The sequence below is a fragment of the Cryptomeria japonica genome, chromosome 1, assembly GCF_030272615.1.
Source record: "Cryptomeria japonica chromosome 1, Sugi_1.0, whole genome shotgun sequence".
Taxonomy (NCBI): domain Eukaryota; kingdom Viridiplantae; phylum Streptophyta; class Pinopsida; order Cupressales; family Cupressaceae; genus Cryptomeria; species Cryptomeria japonica.
This window is the reverse complement of record NC_081405.1, coordinates 685,797,400-685,822,147: the sequence shown is the minus strand read 5'-3', so window position 1 is coordinate 685,822,147 and position 24,748 is coordinate 685,797,400. Positions and strand designations below refer to the sequence as shown.

Genomic DNA, 24,748 nt, shown 5'->3' with positions numbered 1-24,748 from the left:
TAATTGGGTAGTCAGTGGGTCAAATTTGGTCATTAATGGTGCCCTAGAGGATTTGGTGAGTGCAAGAAGCAATCTAGAAGAAATGCATAAGTTAAAAGCAAAACAGGATGTGAGAAAAATACATGCAAGGTTTTAGGTCAAGACGACAGATTGAAACTAAATGAGGGAATGGAGGTCCTAAAGTCCAATGCAACTCCACAAAAGGAGTGAAACGAGCAAAGAAAGCACCATGGATAAATGCAGGAAAAGTATGTGGAATTGCATACTAAGACTTGATATCCAAGTCAAAAAATAAGATGTCCAAAAGTCGGCTTGAACTTTGCACAAGAAGTAATGAATATAAAGTCATGGGGATTCTTTGTAGGATTTTAGAATAAATTCTGGTAGTCCACTTAAAGTCTACATGAAAAGAGATGAAGTGCGGAAACCATGCAGAATCAAATGGTGGAAGTGGAGGTTGGAACATAATAAGTGCAAAGGTGCAAAGGAATTCCACAAGGAAGAAAGGGGAAAGATGCGGGAAAAACTTGTAGAACTGATGGCTGCATAGACAAGAGTTTGTATTGTAGCCCAAAAGAATAGATTTTAATTTGTTAAACCATGTCATTCATAGTTTCAGCGACATTTACAGACAACCAATGGAATAAATTCTTGCATTTTGTAAAATATACCCACAAAATCAAATAATGAAAGAGCCAGAAACTAAATCCAGGTATGTCTATAGTAAGGAAATACATTTCTGCCAAAGTGATACAGATAACTCCTACAAAATGGGGAAATAATATGCATCTCAATATGAATGCAACATGTCAACTTCAGACACATTATTCACAGGCAATATCTAAGATGAGCATAATAGAAATTGTCTAAAGCCCATGCTCATCCATACTACAAGAACCATCATGAACAAAACGTAATAGTTTTACAATAATTGACATCAATTTATTATTCAGTATCCTCCTCACTTTCATCACTGTAAGATACCAGTCCCATAAGTTTGGTTCCAACACTACTTGTCACAGTTTCCTGCTTGCTTGACTCATCATCTACTGCCTTCGTATTAACTTCATGTAATTTTGTAGATGACTCAAATTGTTTATTGTGATTCTCTGAATCCAATTTCAATTTTTTAGGTTGTGGTTTGAATTTAATTAAACTGCTCAAAGGGCGTCGCGCTTGTTCTGCCTTTTTTTCTGGAAGTTTACGTTCCTATGGTAGACATCCCAAACAGCAAAGTAAGAACTAAAAACAAGAAGCAAACCGTAATTATGGATTGCATCTTTTCTTTGTTTCCTATTCTACTTAAAATATTTCTTGTGCTTGCTCCAAGACACCATTGATGGCAAGCAGCGTGCCAATGAATATGACTAATAGTACAAAAAATAACTTAAACGTGTATCCTGAAAATAAATTGACATTCACAGGCTGGAATTTACCTCTGTTTTTGGTGGAACCAATTCCTTCGAGACAATGTTATTAACAGTATGACTTGCTACAGCAGCCTGGTATTATAAAAAAAAGCTATGAGCTTGATTTTCTCATTCAAAATATTTAAGAAAAAACATGAATAAGACCTGGGGATAAATAGTTATTTAAACTGGCCACTCTTGACTTTCTCTAAAAATTATATAGCAACATTAATGTTTTTGCCACATGAACCTCCTCTTTATTGTTAGCTCTTTACCGTACACATTAATTATCTGTCGTGAATGATGGTGAAAACCTCATGGCCCTAAAAAAATTTATGAACTCGATCAACCAATATAGCAAAAAAAATTCCACAATTTACATTTTTAGAAAATGCCCTACTACGTTAAATGCGAAGAATCATGCTTCGATAACAAAATATTAATTATTTTAAGGACAACAAAAAAAAGTTGCATAGAAATATTATTTCAAGAAACAAAAAAAATTCAGAGGTTTTCACCTCTCATTAATTCTCTCCCCTCAAATATGCGTTCTGCATTTCCACCTATTCAAAAAAGGGACATAAAGATCGTATCCATTCTAGTTGAATTCTGTTAAAATGATTTTCATCAAGAGTTTCAGTTGATTTCTTTTCCTGAAGGCACCTTAAATACGACACATTACAATCTGAAACCATGGACCATACTTGCCACCAGAGGAACAAAATATTCATTTAACTTTCAAAAAAGCCAGCTCCAAAGTGAAGGGCCAAATCAAGCACATAAATAAAGAGAGTTTGATGCGGAGAACCATGCATGATATCACTGAAGCTATTTTCAGAATAGTCTCAAGAATCTCAGAACCTTAAAATGTAACTGCATCTCACATAAACATACAAAAATGATAATTAAGGTTGTTGCAGAGTGTTTTGTTAATTTTCTCCACAACAAGGCACAACACATAAGGAGAAAGTGACTATGCTTGGGTTTTAGTTGTGTGCAAGATAGATGGCACACACATGACAATACATTTGTTGCAGTATTGTTTTAAAAGATTTGGTTGTTAATGCGTCAACATGTAAGGACAGTACACTGGTTTTAGAAGAGAAACCAGTTCATAGTTATCTAAATGATTGTTTTTGTTTCTACTAGATAGTTTTTTCCAGTTCATGCATTTATTGTTCTATGGATATTTTGAATCAAAGATAAATATTTGTCCCCCTGTTTCTTTTTATTGTATGTGTAAGATTTGGCTATGGAGATAGCCACCCAAGATCTAGAGGCCTAGTGGAAAGCACAACATGAAAAGATCAATATGACAAGAATAAACTGTATTCCTATCAAGAATGCAATAGAATGGAATTAAATTAGATTACAAAGGAAACCCCTTGGTTATGTAGGCCAAGGTGAGACATAGGATAGCATAAGATTATGACAAGTGTCTTAATCTTATGATATGTGACAAAGTGATAATTTATCATCCACGTAAGGTGGAAAAGCGATAATGTGATAAGTGTCCACTAAAGGTGGGAATTCCACTTAAAGTGGGAATGTTCCTATGTGGTCCCTAAGTAAACTTAAGTATCATATGTGATTAGGACCTAGGTGAAGAAGATACCACGTACAACACCTTAATTGTACCAACACCCCCAACACCCCCCCTCCCCCGTAAATGCAACTTAGGGAGAATGTACACAAATGCAAACAATGCAAGATGGGTCCCGACTACTAGATCATGTTAGTTACCCATATACAAATGCAATGCAATCTCCTACAAATAGAGAAAAGGAGAAAACCTAGAGGCACAAAACCCCTCCCCAAAAGAGAGATGAAAATATAATATACTCTCAAATAAGAATGAGAAGGAGAACACCATGTGAGGAAAAAGCCCCCGCAACCCTCCCCCTTTATTTGAGAAGGAGAAAACCCCATGTGAGGAAAAAGCCCCTGCAACCCTCCCCCCCCCATAAGAGAGACCTTGTAGCCCCCCTTCAATGTAGAATATGCTCCAAATTGGGTGTATAAGGTGGTCTTTGATCGTCGAACAACATTCCTCCCCTTAGAAATAAACAAAACCAAAGGTGTATGTATGAAGTCTTCCCAATTTTGAAAGGAACATGTAGGAAGAAATTTCAATACGTATGGAGTCTTTGATAACTACTCAAGTGTCCCCATGTCAATGATGAAAGATGCCCCCTCCAAATCAAGTGTACTAGGCCACACTGCTGAAAAAGACAATCCATTATCTAGCGAAGATGAATGCAAAACATGATCCAAAGACTCAAGAGTCTCCTCTAAAGATAAAGAGACCTCCAAATGTTGTTCCAAAGTATCCACACTCATGTCAAACTGTGAAGAATGATAATGTAAAGAATGAAGAAGAGGGTCAGCTATTCCCTCGCAACATGAAGAAGGATCATCTCCACCAAAGGGAAGATGAATATCATCAACAGTGTCTCCCAAATCTGCAAGATGGGAAACTATAAACAAGCTTGCAATGTCTGTCAAGTAAACATCCCAAGGCACTGTATTTGAAAGACAATGTATATCCTGCTGCACCGAATCACAAGAACCCAAAACTGTAGCAACACAAGCATCATTAGGAGCAACAATAGATATGATCTCAATAGGAGGAGATAGAATGTAAGGCTCAAGAACTAGATCACAATTGAAAATACACTATGTTACCCCGAGTTTCCTGAACGGGGACGGCAGGGGACGGCGGGACGCGTTTCCGGGATGGCGGGACGCGTTTCCGAGATGGCAATTTTTTTGGCCAAACTTGGGGACGACGGGGGACGGCAAAAGGGGACGGCTATATAAAATATAGGAAAAATTTAAAATATATAGGAAAATTTCAGAATTCTAAATGTTCATATGAAAACATGGATAAAGCATGCATATATACATTATATTCATATGAAAACATGGATAAAGCATGCATATATACATTATATTCATATGAAAACATGGATATAGCATGTGTATGATACTATGAAAAGTTGAAAACATTTTAGAATGTAAATTCGGAACATACAACATTGTTGATACTCAATAGACAATATGCAATTATGCATTCATAAATCAGAATTTCAATTCATTCACATTGTCAATAGGGATATCATAATATTTATTAATTTTAAATTTTTAAATGTTTAACAATTTGTTAGTTTAATATTTATATTTATAATATGAATTAATTAAAATTTTAAACGTTTGATATAAAATTATGAATTGAATTAATAAATTTAAAATTTAATTAATGTTATCTTTTAATTTTTATTTTTTTTAATAACAATTTGAATTAATAAGGGGCCTATATTAGAATATTTTTTAAAAAAATGAAAATACAACTTTTTTATTTTTTTAATATTTTTTAATGGCCTTAGATATGGGGGACGTCTAGCCGTCCCCGGGATGGATTGGGGACGTCCCAGCCATCCCCAGGACGTACGGACATCCCCCAGAGCTAGGGCAGGCATCCCCCCATTTCGGGGACGTCCCCTCAAAATACAGGACAATTTGGGGACAGGGGGAAACGTCCCCTCGTCGTCCCCAAGTCCTCGGGTCGGAGACGCGTCCCCCGGTAACGTAGAAAATACACAAGTTGAAGTAGCCAAAATTCTCCTCAAAATCTGAATCCACACTAAAAGTGTGATCATCATCTAAAGAATCAAAGTCATCAATAGGAACAAAGTTTGGAAAGGAGTAAGACCACGATGCAAGATCCACCTACCCCAATAGCAATGACCACTCTACTCTCCAAGTCTTTGAACAACTAAATCAGGAGTAAACTCCATAGTCTTCCTTGCTGCACCATGAGTGATTTGATAGATGGAAAGTAGATTGTTTGTCAAGAGAGGAACACAAAAAACATCATTGAAAGTGTCATCCCCAATATCAACAAATCCCATTCCAATTACATTCATATATGTATGATTGCCCATCAAAATAGAGGGCATGTTGCAAGGCTCAAATGAAGAGAACAAAGACTGTGAAGATGACATATGATAAGAAGCTCCCGAATCTAGAAGCCATCTCCTTGAACCATGACCTGTAGTAGCACAAAGAGTTTGTCCTTCGTTCTTACTTGTCCCAAAAGTGTGACTCTTTTCCTTATCAAACTTTGTTTGTTTGGAAGAAGCTGAAGTAAACATTCTTGAAAGCAAACTAATTCTATTCTTTTGAAGAAGATGCTTCAATTCATCAAGATCCTTCTTCAAATAATAGTCTTCTTCATGCCCTATTTTCTTGCAATATGCACAACTAGGCTTCTCCTTCTTAGATTATTCCCCCCCCTTAGAAGAGGAACTTTTAGATTCTTCAATGGAATTACATGTGGATTGTGTGTTCTTCTTAGGCTTGTTCTTAGATTGCTTTTGTTTCTTGTTGGATCCTATCTCATGACTAGCCACCAAAGCATGTGACTTGGGTGACTTGAGAATACCCATTGTGATCAACTTTGATTGTTCATCCATCAACATTTCCATCAATGAATCAAATGATGGTGTAATATAAGCGCTCCCCATAGTCAACCGATAAGTTTGGAAACAAGAAACAAAAGCTGCGCACTCTAAAGGAAGCTTGTCCAACAAATTGAAGACCAATTGTGCATCCTTCTTATCAATGCCACAATCTTTGAGTTGTGCTCTTATTAGTTCATTTGCCTTGGATTGTATCAAAATTCTTAGGATCAAGATTAGTGAGATCATTTTCAAGTTTGTATCCCCTAATCTCATCAAATTTTACATACAAAAGTGCAAGTTTATCCAAGCATCCTTAACTATTTTACACTTATCAATATGAAAGATAAGATCAGCACACACATATTTTCTCAAAATTCCAGGAGCCATAGTACTTTTAATGAGCCAATCCATTTTCAAATTAGAGTATGATTTAGGATCTGATGGTTCTTGAATGGTTCCATCAATGTAGGGAGTTAATCCTTTTTCCATTCGTTTACTCCATGCATTTATTTTCCATATTGCATAGTTATGTGGAGTTAAAAGAGGAAACTTAGGATGACCCATGGGTGAAAATCTAAAGAGCACAAGAGAGAACTTAAAGCACAATCACACAACACAACCCGTCAAATGCATTGAATCAAGGAACCCCCCCCAAATCAAATGATTTGCACTTTATACTGAGTGCGATTACTATGGCCACTTGCAAAACAAAGGCTAAGTGGACTTCTGATTTCAATACTTACAAATGCCACAATTAGACAAAATCAGACTCTGATCAACATGTAAAAGACCAAACTATGATCCATTATTACAATTGCCAAAATATGTTAAATAAGGCCATGTGCTGAAAGTACAAGGAAAATTATGCATTTTCAAAAGAATTGCACCTAAAAAGGAGTCTGTATGAGCTCGAACGAAGCCCCAAAAGTTGTAGAAACAGGACTCAGCAACATTTGTGAAAAAATGGATTTTCTAAAAAAACCATGCACCAAAATCGGAAACGAAGAGCACGAAATTCTACCCGATACAAATAAAAAATGAAAAATAAATTGCTTTGAAAAAGGAGCTCGTATGACCAAGTTATGGGCATTTGAAGATTGACTGCAAAATCAAAAAGCTCAACTGTAAGTTTGGGGGGGGTGGCATTTGAAAAACCTTCTACTGTCATGATGACATCAGCAAATCACGAGGTTAAATTTGACCATCTTGGGACTGTCAAATAAAATAGTGATAATGTGATAAGTGTCCACTAAAGGTGGAAATTCCACTTTAAGTGGGAACATTCCTATGTGGTCCCTAAGTAAACTTAAGTAACATGTGTGATTAGGACCTAGGTGAAGAGCTTACTAGGTACAACACCTTAATCACACCAACAGTATGGCTCCAATTGTGTGATGCGACTGTTTATTGTACTAATGCTTAGACCAATTCCCTAGTAATAGTTATCAAGTGAAACATTCTCCATAAGGTCTGCACCTGTTGAAATTGAAATTTATTAAGTCTCCATTTAGTTTAGAATGATAATGATGGATTACAACCCCTTGGCAATGAATCTGATTAATGCCACAGGCAAGTGATTATGTACAGAACTAATAAAGGTGCACCTCCTTGTGCTTGGACCTCAGTAGTTTAAAATTGTTTGCAATACCCATGCGGCCTTTCAGGAGCAGCTGCAAAGTGGCTCTCAAACTCTGAAAATAATGATGCTTGCCAATGTGAGCTTGATTCTATTTCTGGTGATGACCTATGGTTTGAGTGTGTTAACTTTTCAGTAGAGTGACTGTCATTGTGCACAGTTTTGTATAGGAGTGGGGGACATAAGTGTTGCCTTTACAGCTTATAATGACAGTTCCATGTTATTCAGCTTTTACAGAGACTAAGATTGGTAAGAAAGTGCACTTAACAAATAGAAATGGTAATGGATCAATATACACTAGGTGTACAAAATTATGAAATAATGAAATACCTCTTGTACAGATGTAGCATATTTAGCTAAAAACTCAAAGTTCAACTGGGAGTGACAATGACTCGATATAAACTGGGTGAACAAAATTATGGAACAATGAAATACCTCTTAAACGGATCTAGCATCTTTGTTGCATTTGTAAATAGTATGATTGCATTTCTCCCAGAAAGTCCTTAAACCGTAAAATAGGAGCAGAGTTCCATGGAACAGACACTGAATAAGATACAGATATGGATAAGGCAAACTTTCAAAACCCTTTAAGTTATATATATTTTTGGTTTTTATATTTTCTGTTTATAATATTTATTTTGTTATATTACATATGTTTATAGTAATTTAAGTATAAATACATGAACAATTAATTTTTTATATTTTATCTCTTTGCAATATTTGAATGTTTTTTCATAACCCTAGTTTGGTTATAGCACCAGATGGTATGGTAAACTATCGAAAAAATAGGGGCTACAGCCCAAATACAGATATGTCTAGATATAGTATTCATGCCATATCCAGAAGTATCATATCTGTAAACAGTATCTGGCATATGGAGGGGATGTATCAAGTAACATTAGAAAGGGAAAATACTGGATCCTCCGGAACAGAACCCAAGTTCCAATTATTATAATCAAATGAAATTAAGTTGAACCTTGTATATATAGGCCAGGAACAATGGGTCAGAGAGGCTAAATTTTCCAATATAATGAAAAACAAATTTGATGCTACTTGAACATAACTAGAAATCATGTACACAACTTACAGATAAAGGAATTTTTTAATCAGGAAAGAGGAGGAAAAATCATTGAAGTGGAGGAACCAAATTGCTACAAATATATTGTAATAATGTAATTTGTACTTAAAGTACGATATAAGGCAGACAACCTATACAAATAAACCAAGCCCTACAAATTATATCTAATTCACTTAAATCCAAGAGAGCTCAATTGTGTTCATAGTACATTGCCTAATTGAACATAGATATGAATGGTCCTAGTTATATCAACCCTGGAAAAAAAATGTGAGTACAAAGAAGTAGATAAGAGTAAGAAGAGGCATACTTGAAAGTTTTTCAATTCTCGTGCCTCCTCATTTGCAACATGTTTTTCATAATCTCTCTTAGACTGTACAAAACAAATTATGGGATGCCTTGTTAACTTAAATTGGAAACAGTAATTCAACAAAACAAACTCTTTATTTCTTCTCCAGGAAAATGTTACTTTAGACTCTAAATCACAAGAAACTGAAAGTTATAAAAGATGGCATTGAACCTTTTGAAGCCAATTTTCTAATTAAATGTGTCATTGAATTCGAATAAAAACTTAAGTAAAAAACAAAAAATATTTTGCATGGTCCAATAGTATGCAAAGAATAATTTTGAACAATCACATGTGCTTGTACAACTTCAGATAACTTGCCTGGGTGTAATATAAGGTTAACTTTAAGCCACTTACCAGGAACTAATTCAATGAATTAAAGAAAATTCTTTTAGAACAGGTAAGTTAAAATTGTTTTAAAATTCTTGGCTATGAGAACCTTTTAAGTTGATGATGACAAGCATATTGAACAGGAAACCTCTCAACTGGTTTGAATTTTTCAAAAAAATAGGTACAGTAATAAGCACATTACTAGAGTGTTTCGACAAGCCAAAGACGGCATGTGATTTACACAAATATGGAAATTCTTACTTATTTTGAAGCCATCTCTAATTAGATTTATAAATAATTGAAAAGAAAAATATCAAAACAACATAAGAAAGTTAAAAATCTGATTTTTCCCTGAAGAATCAAAGTGACGTTTGACAACACTAGTGTATATAAAATTGAATGCTCATGTCGAACCACTTACATTGGAGAAACGAGTTGCCCTATTAGGGCTAGGATCAAGGTACACGGTGCAAACATCAATCATGAATACATTAACAATTTTGCACTAGCAAAATATTTATTTGACACAATGTTAGAACCGCTTTGAAACCACTAGGATTTATTTGACTTGAAACCACTAGGGTGCTAGTAAAGGAATTAAACTATTGCAAGAGATAATTAAGGGAGGCTAATGAAACTTGCACAATCTTAATAGAAATAAGGGGTAGGGTTTAAGCTTCTCCTAGCAATCGATCATAAAAGCACTCAAAGATAAGAAAAACAATAGGTCTTATAAACAATAACAATCTTTTTAGCCATTTTTTCTCTTAACACCTTTACAAATTTTTACCTTCCCCCACAACTAATCCTTCTCCTCCCCACCCCCACTTTCAGATGAATAGCTTTTTGGTTGGACCTTCCTCTTGCAATCCTTTTTCTATTGTCATCCAAACTAATTTTTGCAATACCCTTATATAGCCTTACTCTTATTATTGTATGCTTCTTACTTCTAGTTTTAACCAATCTAACATCAATTGCTATAGTATTTAACAAAGTTACCAGTTTAGGTACGGATACAGAATCAAGTATGGATTCGCAGGTACAACAAAAATAAAATTCCTTGGGTACGGGTGCAAGTATGTTTGTACATACATATATATGTTCAAACATCAAAATTATAAAATATAAACTATAACTCCCATTATTACAATGATACAATCCATACAATGTAACTTTCCCATACATAAATCCATAATTGCCAATAAATATTCATAATATCACACTGTTCCACGGGCGTTGGGGACGCGGGGACGCGGGGACGCATTTCCGGGACGGGGGGACCAAGGGCCTAAGTTTGGGGACGACGGGGGGATGGCAGCTGGGGGTGGCGGGGTGGTGGTGCTGATATAGTTATACATATACATATAGTACTTGAAAAACTAGTTTGGAAAAGATGTATGACGGTATTACAATGTAAGAATTATATTTCAAATGAGACTATAGGAAATTTGAAATACTAAATCTAAATACCAAGATTTCTAAGTTGTGTTGTTATATGGAGCCTAATCAGACTCAGAGGTTAGATTTTCCCTACTTCTATCGGCGCGGTTTCCCCCTATATTTTTCAATGGGGGTTTGGGGGCAGCGCCACCAAGTTGGGGTCAAGGGGCAGCGCACCTTGCGTGTTCTATTGTTATATGGAGCCTAATCAGACTCGGAGGTTAGATTTTCCCTACTTCTATCGGCGCGGTTTCCCCCTATATTTTTCAACGGGGGTTTGGGGGCAACACCCCCAAGTTGGGGTCAAGGGGCATCACCCCTTGCAGGGTCAAGGGGCAACGCCCCTTGCGCATTCTGTTGTTATATGGAGCCTAATCAGACTCGGAGGTTAGATTTTCCCTACTTCTATCGGCGCGGTTTCCCCCTATATTTTTCAACGAGGGTTTGGGGGCAGCGCCCCCAAGTTGGGGTCAAGGGGCATCGCCCCTTGCGGGGTCAAGGGGCAACGCCCCTTGTGCGTTCTGTTGTTATATGGAGCCTAATCAGACTCGGAGGTTAGATTTTCCCTACTTCTATCGGCGCGGTTTCCCCCTATATTTTTCAACCAAGTTGGGGTCAAGGGGCATCACCCCTTGCGGGGTCAAGGGGCAGCGCCCCTTGCGCGTTCTGTTGTTATATGGAGCCTAATCAGACTCGGAGGTTAGATTTTCCCTACTTCTATCGGCGCGGTTTCCCCCTATATTTTTCAATGGGGGTTTGGGAGCAGCGCCCCCAAGTTGGGGTCAAGGGGCATCGCCCCTTGCGGGGTCAAGGTCGCGATACAGGGCGGGGTCAAGGGGCAGCGCCCCGCGAGGCCAAAAATACTTTTATTATTTTCTAAAGGCGTCGGGTGTTATTTTTCTTTTGGCCCACGTCCAATTAGAGTTACCCCTTAACCCTCAAAAAACTTAAAAAGTCACTTTTTTTTTAATTTTAATATTAAATATTGCATATACGTGGGGGCGACAGGAGACGTCTAGGCGTCTCCCCGTCCTTGGAGAGACGTCTGCACGTCTCTCGAAGGATGGGGAGACGCCCAAACGTCTCCCAAGGAGACATGGAGGCGTCTCCATGTCTCTTTGGGAGACGCCCAGACGTCTCCCAAGGAGACGTCTCCACGTCTCCCCGTCTCCCTGGGAGACGCGGGGACGTCTCCACATCCCGGCGGCGCTTGGGTGGCAGTGGCGGGACGGCGGGGGACGTCGCGTCCCCGTCCCCCCGTCCCCGAGACGTTTCTGACGAGGGGACACACCCAAAAAGGGGGGGGACGCGTCCCCGTGGAATGAGGTTAAATATCATAAATGTAATATCATATTCATAATGTGCAAAAAAGATAATATTCAACTTTCAAGTCTCAAAATATCCATTTCAATCTCCTCACCCTCCCTATAAACTTGTTTGTGCCAATCTTTTGCATGATTAAATTGAGTGGGTGGACTACACATGGTGTCCAAAAAATGTGACCATATGTAACCTCCACTATAGACCCAGCTGCCCTACAATTTTTAGCATTGTCCGTTATAACTTGGACAACATTTTGAGGCCCCACCATTTCAATCGATTCTATAAGGATATTGGCAATGAAACTTGCATGTTTCACTTGCACCTCACAATCCACCGCTTTCAAAAACATCGCCTCTTTAGGGGACACTATTATAACATTGATCAATGGTCTATTTTTGCAATCTTTCCATCCATCAAAAATGATGGACACACCTGTTTCCGGCCATGTATATTTGATGACTCTCAATTCTCTACAAAAGCTTTCTCCTTTGCCAATAAGGTGGTTCACACCCTTTCGTACCCGAGACAAACATAATCATGAGGTGTATGGCAAAGGGTATGCACCATGCCTTGAAAATAAGGTGATCTACCAATGCTGAAAGGAAGCCCATTGCCATAAATGCAACGAGCAACGCTCTGATCTACAACCTCTCTATTTCATTTTTGAAGGCATTGTCCAATGGGCCTCTTTTTGTGTAACCACAACATTCTCTGGTTCAAAAGGTGGTGCCATTGGCATGAAAGAATGTGGGGCAACTGGTCTTGTGGAGCCACTACTAATAGGAGGCCTCTTCGAGCTTGCCTTGGCAAGAGTATGGTTAGTCTTTGGTTTGTTGCTTCTACTGTTGGCTTCATCTTGTTCTCTAATATATTCCATCATTAGAGCTTTTGACAACCCTTTTCCATTTGACCCCTTACAAAAGTTTATTACACGTCCAGGGATGGCGCAAAAGTGACCTTTCACTCGATAGTATGATCTGGTATACTCTACGCCACAATGGTTACACTGCTAAAAAAACTACCACCGCCAAGCATTTGCTTGATCATTGTTGTATAATGCCAAAGTGGCTAATTGACATCAATTTTAAAAGGGTTCTATTGAGTTTGGGCCTGGGCAACTGAACTAGAGCTTGCACTTGCACTTCAAGCCATTAAAACTCAACATTATTGAAAAAAATTGAAAAACAAAATCGACATTATAACCCCTTATTATGCATACAAAGTGTAAAAAAAATTTTCAAACTTCTTTAAAAAAAATTTAAAAACTTAGAAAAAAAAAAATTTAAATCTTGAAAAAAATAAAGGTTCATCTCTATAGCCTTCACCTTTGAAGAAAAATGCAATGACCTTCAAAACCTGCTTGGAGAGAAAAAAAATGTGAAAAATGTAAGTATAATGAGAAGAATGAGTGAAAAGAGCAAATAGAGGCACCTTTAGGACAAAATTAAGGTTTTGCAAAAATTAAGAAGTTAAAAAATCTATTTTAAAGTTTAAAAACATTGTTTTTAACACGTAGGCCACATTTTTAGACATCCACGGGCTTGGATTTCCTTGAGTACATCCAAGCTCGCCCCCGAGTTCATCCTGGGTGCACCTCAGGCAGTCGAGTTCCCTATGGATATGGTTGGTACAACTTAGTCGTACCCACAAGGAACCTGGTCACCCAAGGGTGAACCTAGCCCATACTGGGACCCGAACCATACCTGGCTCTGATTTTGTGCCTTCCCTACAAAACCCGGTAACGGTATTTTACATATATAGTGCACCTATAAATTGACTAGTATACATTACTTTAAATGAAATTATCTAAAAAATGCTTTGGAATAGCAGTTTCGAGTAATAGAGTTATTTTACTTTACTCTAGGACTATTTTATTTACTACATACATACATGGACACATTAATTTTAATTGAGTTAAAATTATTTTATTTATCAACATGTTTGCTGAAATTTTATTTGAACAGCTATTTATTTTTGTCTATAACTTTTACTTTTACTTATGGAAAAGCCACCATCGTTATTTCAGTAATTCTTTTGTTTTTTCTTACTTCAAATAGTATAGTAAATATTATAGAAATGTTATTTTTTAATAGTTTCATTTGTAGGGAAGGCCTTAAATTGGAGCCGGGTACAGTTTTGGACCCGGTACGAACCAGGTTCGTTTAGGGTGCATCCCGAGCAACCTAGTTCCCTGTGGGTCCAATTAAGTCGTATCCATAGAGAGCCCAGCTGCCAGGGACAAACTTGAGGGCTAACTTGGGCGTACCTAGGGGAACCCATGGTCATGGGTGTCCAAAAGTGGGGCCCACAAGTTTAAAAACAATTTTTAAAAATTTTTGCAAAATTCTAATTTTGTCCTAACAATGCCTCTATCTACTCTTTTTACTCATTCTTCACATTATACTTGCATTTTTCACATTTTTCTCTCCAAGTAGGTTTTGAAGGTGATTGCATTTTTCTTCAAAGGTGAAGGCTACAGAGGTGTGAGACACGCATCAAAGGCGTAGGAATAATTGGAAAAGGAAGATTTAGCCATCAAAGGTGAGTGAATCTTCATTTTTTCAAGTTTTCAATATTTTATCAAGTTTTTAAAAAAAAATTATTGTTTTTTAAAACAATTTTAAGAAGTTTTGAATATTTTACACTTTGAATGCATAATAGGGGTTATAATGCTGATTTTTTTTCAATAATAATGAGTTTTCCGTTTTCATTTAGCTTCATTATTCATACATAATGGCTGGAAGTGCAAGTGCAAGATCTAGTTCAATTGACTAGGCTTGAACTCAACAGAACCCTTCTAAAATTGGTGTCGATTTGCCACTTTGGCACTATACAACAATGATTAAGCAAATGCATGGTGGTGGGAGTTTTTTTTCGTGGTATAAAAATTTTAGCGTAGAGTATACCAGCTCATACTATTGAGTAAAAGGTCACTTTTGTGCCATCCTTGGACGTGGAATAAAATTTTGAAAGGGGTCCAATGGCAAAGGGCTACCAAAAGCTCTAATTATGAAATATATTAGAGAATAAGAGAAAGCCAAGAGGAAAAGCAACAAATTAAAGACTGATCATCTTCTTGCCAAGGCAAGCTCGAAGAGGCCTCCTAGTAGTAGTGGCTCCACAAGACCGGCTGGCCCACATCCTTTCATGTCAATGGCACCACCTTCTAACCAAAGAATGTTGTGGCTACACAAAAAAGAGGCCCATTGGATAGTGCCTTCGAAAATGAAATCAAAGAGATTGAGGATCACAACATCACCCATTGCATTTATGGCAATGGGCTTCCTTTCAACATTGTTTGATCACCTTATTTTTGGGACGTGGTGCATACCCTTTGCAATACACCTCCTGATTATGTTTGTCTCAGGTATGAAAGGGTGTGAACCACCTTATTGGCAAAGGAGAATGCTTTCGTAGAGACACAATTGAGAGTCATCAAAATACATGGCTGGAAACAGGTGTGTCCATCGTTTTTGATGGATGGAAAGATTGCAAAAATAGGCCTTGATCAATGTTATACCAGTGTCCCCTAAAGGGGCGATGTTTTTGAAAACGGTGGATTGTGAGGGGCACATGAAAGATGCAAGTTTCACTGCCAATATCTTTATGGAATCCATTAACATGGTGGGGTCTCAAAATGTTGTCCAAGACATAACAAACAATGCTAAAAATTGATCGGCAGCTGGGTCTATAATGGAGGCTACATATGGTCACATTTTTTGGACACCATGTGCAGTCCACTCATTCAATTTAATCATGCAAAAGATTGGCACACAAATTGATTGGGTGAAACAAGTTTACACAAAGGGCGAGGAGATTCAAATGTTTGGGACTAATCATCACATGTCACAAGCCTTATTCAAGACCTTCTCCAAGTTGGAGTTGTTGAAGGTAATTTAAAAAAATATATATTTTTTTTAGTATTAATTTTTATAGTTGATATATGACATGTATTTTTTTATGCCATGTTAAGTTGCCAAAACGGGATTTGCATCTCACACACTCATCTTAAGATGAGTTGTGAAGGTGCGAGAGGCCTTGAGTGTTATTGGTCATCAACACCTTGTGGAGTGTATGGAATAGTCAAACACAGAAAGAGCCCAAAAGTAAGAGCATTGAACCTTGATGATGATTGGTGGGATCATGTAAAATATTTTGAGTTTCACCGAGCCCATCATGAGCATGATTAGGTATGTTGATACCGATTGCCCATGTTTGGGTGAAATTTATGATGGCATGGACTGCATGGTGGATAAAATAAAAGAAATAATAGAGGCCAATGAACATGACCCAATAGAAACATTTTTCAAAGTTGTGCAACAAATTGTTGTTGACCATTGGAACAAGATGACAACCCCCTTACATCTCTTAGCATTTGCTTTGATGCCAAAGTTTTATAGCGTAGAGATGCTTGCATTGCCAAGGAGGGTGCCACCATATATAGATGCAGATGTTGCTACTGGCTATAGGGCTGCATTTAAGAAGATATATTTAATTGAGGCAAATAGAAATATTATCTTGAGAGAGTTTGGCCAATTCGTATCTACAAAATATCATGATGTTGTAGCTCTTAAGCCAGATATGGGATGTATGTTGATGAGTGGTGGTCTGTACATGGTCAAGGCTCCATTTTTTTGCAACCTCTTGCAATTAATATTCTCTCCCAAGTATGTATTTTTTATTTTTATCATTTTCCAATTCCATTCGATGCTATCATATTAAAATATTTTTATTTTATAATTTATAAATTTATAATTATGTTTTAACAGGTTGTAAGTTCTTCTTCAGCAAAGCGAAATTGGAGTACATTTCATCCACTCAATCAAGCATAATTGTTTGGGTGCAAAAAAAGCAAAGGATTTGGTTTACGTAAACTCCAACCTTTGTCTATTGTCACATAAGAAACCTTAATAAAATGTGGGTGCGACAAGGAATTGGGATCTAGACCCTGAGTGTGCTGATTTAGATGCTACAATTGCACAACTTGCCCAAGTCTCTATAGATGAAGCAGCTGTGGAACTTGGCAGAGACGTAGCTAGTGGGAGTGGCAAACCAATGGATTGTGATTCAAATGATGTTGAATGTAAAGTCATAACATTTAGAGACTTGAAAGTTGAATATTATCATTTTTGCAAATTATGAAATTTATTGGCAATTATGGATTTATGTATGGGAAAGTTACATTGTATGGATTGTATCATTGTAATAATGGGAGTGACAGTTTATATTTTATTGTATCATTGTTTGAACATATATATAATATGTGTATATTGTATCAAATTTCATCTTACATAGATCAATATCCAAGAGATTGCAATATGTAATGCAACGTTGAAGAGGTTGAGCAACAGGTTAAACCTATCCTTTAGTCTTATATGCAAAAGAAAAGGAAAAAGTGGGCAGTTAAGGCATTGGTAGCTGTCATGAGTTCCACAAGGTTAGAGGAAAGTTTATGGGCCTCTCCATCTTGCATTGGCCCACAAATACAAGGATTTCATACTACAAGTAGTTGTAGTTCAACTTTTTTACTTTTCTGATAACACTCCAAAAGCACATCCTTTACTGGAAGGTATTGTGTTGAATCAAGAAAAACATCATTGAGCCAAGTTGATGTGTGCCTATTTTTGGTACCACAATATACTGTTAAATGTTGCGAGGAGCCATTATTGGGAGGAATTGGTCCCTACATTGACAGTAGTAAGAAAGGAGCTCAATGTTAGAATAATAATTCTATGTACTATTAGTATTAATGGACAAATTAGTGCTGTTAGACATCTTAAATGTCTACAGTAGCAGTCAGTTAGTTTAATTAATAGCTACAGTATTTTACTTTTCTATAAATGTAACTTTTCCTCATTTTAATGAATGAAGTATTTTACCAATGAATCTGATTTTCACATGGTATCACAGCCCCAAGTTAGGAAATTTTTCGAAAATTCTGTGAGTATAATATTTTCAAAATTTTTCAAAAACCCATCTAGGGTTTTCTGTACCTGATTCTTGTGCTAGGGTTCGCGTGTCTGTTTTAATCCTGCAACTCACGTGACTGGTAATTTACCAAAAAAAAAAGAAAAAGAAAAAGAAACCTACAACCCGCAATTTTTCTGGTCGTGTTTTTCTTAGATTGCGCGGTTTTTGTTTTTTTTCCCGAGCGTCAACTTTTCTAGGCATTTTCTTTCCTGTTTGTACGCGATTCCATTTTTTCTGGTATTTTCACGACTTGTAAATCACATTTTCACAACCTATAAATCACGTTTTTGCGATTTATCTGGTATTTTCTGTGTGATTTTTCTCAAAAAAAACGATTTTTTACTTGCGACCTGCGAATATTCGTGCGATTTTTCTGTATTCCACGATTTTTCGGCTGCAGTGCCTAGGGTTTTGCCGTTGTGTCTACAAATCACAATTTTTTTACGTAACTCAGGGACGCGTCTTCTACCTGAAAACCCTCGTCCCAGTCCCGGGGACGGCCAGGGGACGTCCCCCCCCCCCCCGTCCCCAAATTGTCAGAATTTTGAGGGGACGTCCCTGAAACGGGGGGACGGCTTATCTAGCTATGGGGGACATCCGTACATCACGGGGATAGATTGGGGACGTCCCAGTCGTCCCGGGGACGGCTAGACGTCCCCCACATCTAGGGCTAGGGAAAAATATTAAAAAAAAAAAAAAAGTCGTATTTTTAATTTCTTTTAATTTTTCTAACATGGGCCCTCTATCAATTCAAATTTTTCATGTTAGTTATAAAAAAATATTGAAAATACGACTATCTATATTTTTCTAACATGGGCCCTCTATATTGAAAAAATTTTAAAAACGACTGAATTTTTTTATTATTGAATTTGAATAGTTATGAACTAAGTCACAAGGTTCGAATTCGAATTCAAAATCGACGGCCATGAAATTTGGATGAAATTCGACAAGGGAAAAATTCGAAGAAAAAAAAATCGGATAAAAATTGCCTTATATAATTTTATTTATTTTTTAAATATATGTATACTTCTAATAAATTATCAAAATAACTTAACATTGCTAAATAGATTTGAAGTCATTATAAAAAGATGGCACATTTATAAAATATAAACCATAAGAAGCATGTGAAATCACGATTGCGAAGATGTTTTCTTTTCAAAAAGTTACAATAAAAAGTTAAGACTTTAGAACTTCAGAAAAGCTCTAAGTCATCAAGAGCACTTGGCTCAGATGGTGTAGCATCATCATCTGTATCACTATCCAATTCCTCATCAAGAAAGTCAGGCTCATCTGCAACTGGGACTTCTATGTCTTGTGGAATGCGTTGTTGTGAAGATGTGGAGTCGCTTGCTGATTTGTTCATGAACAATTTCAAATTGCTGCGAACATAGACAAGATCTCCCAACTTTCCAGACAACAATTTGTTCCTCTTCTTGGAATGGATGTGGTCAAAGCAACTCCAATTCCTCTCACAAGCTGATGAACTTGCTCCCTGACTCAATATTCTAATGGCAAAGCGCTGAAGTTTCATCTCCATAGCTCATCCACCATCTATAACTAGGTACTACATCTCGTTTCATATCATATTTGGCTCCTGCTACTCCAAACAACCCTTCTGCTCTCTTGTACAGCCAACTTTGGTCTCTGATTAGACATGCAATTGTTGGATCTAGTTCAAATTTGCTAATGGCTTCATGAAACCCTGCCATAATTTCAAAATCAGCTTGTCGATCAATATGAAATAGCTTAGGCTCCAAATAGCAAGTTGTTGCATGTAAAGGTGTATGCATCATTTTCCATCTGGAATCAACTGCTGCCCATATCTCCATGTACTCTGCATCTACATTATTTAGTGCTCTCTGAATAGCTTCCTTACAACGATCCATGCTTTCATAAAGCATCCCAAGGCAAGGTTTGTCACCATCAACCATACGAAGCACATCAACAATTGGCTCACATATACTCAAAACCTTTGTTCCACTTTCCCAAAAGCTACTATTTAAAACAATTTGCTCTATGTTCTTGCCCTTGGCACTTTTAGAAAGCACTGAATTTTCCCACTCATTGGAACAAACAACTAATCTCAAAGCTGCTTTCTCTTCAACAACTCTTTTCAAAGTGATATAAAATGAAGCAAATATGTGTCACAAGGCCTCAACAACTCCCTAGATGCATGCTGCCTGTAAAGACTCAATGTGAGACGATGATTTCTTATGAAGTTTGCAATTGCTCTCCCTCTATGAATTGCTTCATGTATCCATGGAAACTTAGCCAAATCATGAAGCAACAAATCCAAACAATGTGTTGCACATGGACTCCAATATATTTGTGGGTATTTCTCAACAATCAGTTTTCCAGCTCCCACACAATTTGTGGCACTGTCAGTTACCACTTGAACCACATTTTCCACCCCTACTTCAAGAATGGCTTCCTCTAATATTTGAAATATGTATTCAGAAGTTTTCTTGTGGGTCATGGTGTCAACCACTTTCAAGAATGCAACACCTTCAGGACAAGCCATCAAAACATTGATCAATGGCCTTTGACATATATCTGACCATCCATCACTCAATATGGTGCAACCTGTTGCCTTCCAAGAGGATTTTACCTCAGCTAGTTTCTCAGTCACTCTTTCCTTTGACCTCTCCAAAAGACTTGTCCTGAAAGCCTTAGAAGTGGGAGGTGTGTACCCTTTGCCAAACTCTGCAACTTTTTGAATTGCATTGCGAAATGCGGATTTCTAGCTACATTGAATGGAATAGCACTTGTGTAAAACAAATCTGCTAGTGCATCATCCACCTGTTGTTTCTCTACTGGTTTTCCAAAGACTCTTCAAAGTTCCACTCTCTTTGGATGTCTCTGTGGCCTTGAGTAGACTCAAAGAGGAAGACATAATAGATGTGGATCTAGACACATCCTCTTCAATTCTCTGTTTCTTTTGTGCCACCTGCATCTTTCTTGAAATCAAAGAGGCTTGCTCTTTCTCTAAAATCTCTCTAATTTCTTTGGACACATTTGGACATGCAGTAACACCTCCACCTTTAGCCCCTGAAATACCAAGCAAGTGGTCCTTTATCCTTGTTAAAGTTCCAGTATAAACTTTCAGGCACAAGTTACAATGAAGATAAGTACCATTGCGGGTCACATGTTTCCATCCCTCTGAAGTTGATTTGTTGGGAGCCATTACAATCTGTACAATTTAGAAGAAAATTGATTTTTAATATTTAAAACATGGATTAAATTTTATTTAAAAACATTAAAACAAAAAATATATAATATGTTAATTTTTAACTCTAAAAAGCAAAATATATAATAAAATAACTTATATGTTTTAAAATATAATGGTGTCTTGAACTATATATAATAATATGTTTAATATTTAGAATAAAATCACTGTAGTAAAATATTGCACTACAGTTCAAGACCATTCGTAGCTAAAAATTAAAATCATTGGAGTAAAATCAGCCTAACTTTAATATATCGGAGTCCAATAAGCTACAAATGGTAATAAAATTACTATTATAAAATCACTATAGCAAAATAAGCTACAAATGATCATGAACGGTAGTAAAATAAAAAATCACAGTAGTATTATAATATGGATAATAATAAAATATACGAAAGCACACAAAAAAAATAATACCATTTTCTTTAAAAACATAAAATATATGAACGCACAAAAAAACGAAATGAATAAAATCTCTGTACAGTATTATAATATGGGTAATAACAAAACATATGAAAGCACACAAAAAAAACCATTTCTTTAAAATATACGAAATAATGAAAGCACACAAAAAAAAACCGAAATGAGCTCGGGCGCCTACCTCAACCTGAACACAGCACGGCAGCGGCTCAAGTAGGAGAAAATGCGACGGCAACGGCTCAGCTAGGAGAAAATGTGACGGCAACTGGAGAAAATCCGACGGCCACGACGACCTTTGAAGCCACGAAAGTGAATACCCGAGTGTGACCTAGCAGTTGCGGAGAATACCAGCGAATCACGACCCAGCAGTTGCAGATACAAAGCATACCCGCAACAGCACTTTATAGAGAATCCGTTGAAAATCTTTAAAAAAAACCCTAAACGCTTTTCAGAAACCCTAGAAAAATGTTTTTAAAATTTTAACTTTAATTAAACAAAAATGACATCATGGCCATCCGATTTTTTGGTCGAACTTGAACGAATTTTTCATATTAGTTTGAAATTCGATAAAAATCGGCCCTCGTCTTTGAAAATCGCCAATTTCTGTGACTTAGGTTATGAAATCAAAATACAACTATCTATATTTTTCTAATATGGGCCCTCTATCAAAAATTAAAAGGCAACATTAAATTTATTAATTCATATCAAATATTTATAATTTTAAATTAATTCATATTATAAATTTTAAAATTTATAAATAGAAAATAAATTAAATAATAAATATTATACTTAGCTTTTTAGTATTTACTTAGTACTATTTTGATTTCCATATTGCAATTGACAATGAAACAATATGGCAGCAATGTAGCCTTTGGGCTTTTTGTATGTTATTTCTTTAATATCTATTATGATATGCATATTGACAATGTGAATGAATTGAAATTCCGAATTATGAGTGCATATTGAGTATTGAGTCTATTGATAATGTTGTATGTTCGATGTTCGCATTCTAAAATGTTTTCATAGTATCATACACATGCTATATCCATGTTTTCATATGAATATAATGTATAGATGCATGCTTTATCCATGTTTTCATATGAACATTTAGAATTTTCCTATATATTTTAAAATTTCCCTATATTTTATATAGTCGTCCCCTTTGCCATCCCGGAAACTCGTCCCCCTGTCCCCCTGTCCCGGAAACTTGGGGTAACATAGCGATTTTTTTGTTGCCTAGGGTTTTAGAAAATTCATCTAGGGTCTTAACCCTCTGTTTCAACTAAAAAAAAAAAAAACGATTTCAGATACTTGGTGGGTTTTTCGAGATCTGAACTAGGTTGTCGACAGATTTTTTTGGGTCTTCGGAAATTTTACCTCGAAAAATGTGCTAAGGTTTTGTAATTCTCCCTCGTTTCCGATCAAAAAAAAATTACAAATTCCTTGTGGGTTTTTTGAGTGCTCTTCTAGGTCTTAATCAGTTTTTTTTGGATCTTTAGAAAAAAATTTGCCTTGAAAACCGTGCCAAGGTTTCAGTTTCTGCCTTAAAAATCTGACTTGCAAAATTTTTGAATAAAAACCCTCAGTTTTCATCTGCTGGTTTCTGTCTCTTGGAATTCGTGCCTTCACCAATTCGACCTCAAGGTACGTGATGGCATCTCTGACAAATATAATACTCGAAAGCAACCAGAAATTCACCGATCACAACTACAACACTCGGAAGCAGCATATGCTGACCATTTTTTAGTATCGATGTCTCGATGCAGTTGTTTTGGGCACGTACCACTACCGGAAAAGATCAAGACAAATGGGATGAGCGCAACCGAGAAGCTATCATGCTCATTAAACTCTCTGTCACCGATGAGCAACTACCTCAAGTACTATCCAGCAAAATAATGAAGGTGTAATGACCCTTACTATAAAGGCCACTAATAAACCCCAAATCTGAACTGAGACAATTTGTCAAACACTTGGCATGCACTGAATTGTTTTGTTTGTGATGTAGTGTTTCAATATGATAGTTGTTTTGAGCATCAAGTACAATTGAGATAACAATACCAATATTGAAATGTAACACAATAAACAAAAATGAAACTCTAAATATTCATGCAAGGACTTCAATGCTAATATATCATGAATTTCCCAAATTCTGATTGCATTGTTTAGTAGACTAATTTTCTAAAAATGTATGACTGTTACAAACTCTTACACATGAGCACTGAATTTATGACAAGAGAATGTATAAACTATCACACATGAACAATGACCTTGCAATGCACCTTCTCTACTATATCAATCCAACTACAAGATAGCAATGTCTGATTACAATGGACTGTTTTCTGAATACATATATGACTGTTACAACTGTGCACTTCTATCATAAAAATTGACAACAAAAACCATGCAATGGAACCTGGAAATCGCTCCTTGAACTCCGATTATGAAATGTTGATGAAAGGAGGACTGGACTGTCCCAAGAATGCCCTGCTGTCACTACCGTACTGTCCTTGCTGCAGGTCGTACCTGGGTCGTACTGTGCCGCTGCAGTACCAAATTTTGAGCTGGGATGAATTCAAAACCCTTATTTACCAAATACAAGCCCTCAAATCAACCTTCAATTGAAATCCAACATGAAATGGCTGAGTACCATCTCCAATAACGCAACCCTTCAGAAGATATTTCACTTCCTCAGTTATGCTAATCTAAGGGAGTTATCATTCCCAAAGATCAATGATATTTGCAAACCTTCAAGCTCCACAAATGCTCAAGTAGATGCACTAGAGAAAATAGACTTCGATGCCAAATGAGAGACCCATGGGGTCTATTTATACACATAATAGAATCTTCTAGAAGCCTCTTAGTCTTTCTAGAAGTATCCATAACTTTCTAGAAGTATCCATAATAGAATCTTCTAGAAGCCTCTTAGTCTTTCTAGAAGTATCCATGACTTTCTAGAAGTATCCATAATAGAATCTTCTAGAAGCCTCATTGCACTTTTTAGATAAAAAGTTACTTCATAAAATAAAAAGTGCACCTCAATAACATTTTGGCCCCAAATAAAAAGTAATAATAAATATAATGTCTCCAAGAGCATAATGAGCCATCCAATC

The 24,748-nt window shown here is 36.6% G+C and overlaps 1 protein-coding gene across 1 annotated transcript in view; it reads right to left on the bottom strand.

The window, feature by feature from the left end:
* Positions 1-687: 687 nt before the first annotated feature.
* LOC131072502 (uncharacterized) overlaps positions 688-24,748 on the bottom strand; it is a 46,985-nt gene continuing 22,924 nt past the window's right edge. The window contains exons 5-7 of the mRNA XM_058008670.2: positions 8,894-8,956; positions 1,437-1,502; positions 688-1,209 (exon numbers count right to left, since the gene is read on the bottom strand). Of these exons, the coding sequence (XP_057864653.2) occupies positions 946-1,209; positions 1,437-1,502; positions 8,894-8,956 (393 nt within the window). The 3' untranslated portion in view covers positions 688-945. The remainder of the gene's footprint in view (positions 1,210-1,436; positions 1,503-8,893; positions 8,957-24,748) is intronic.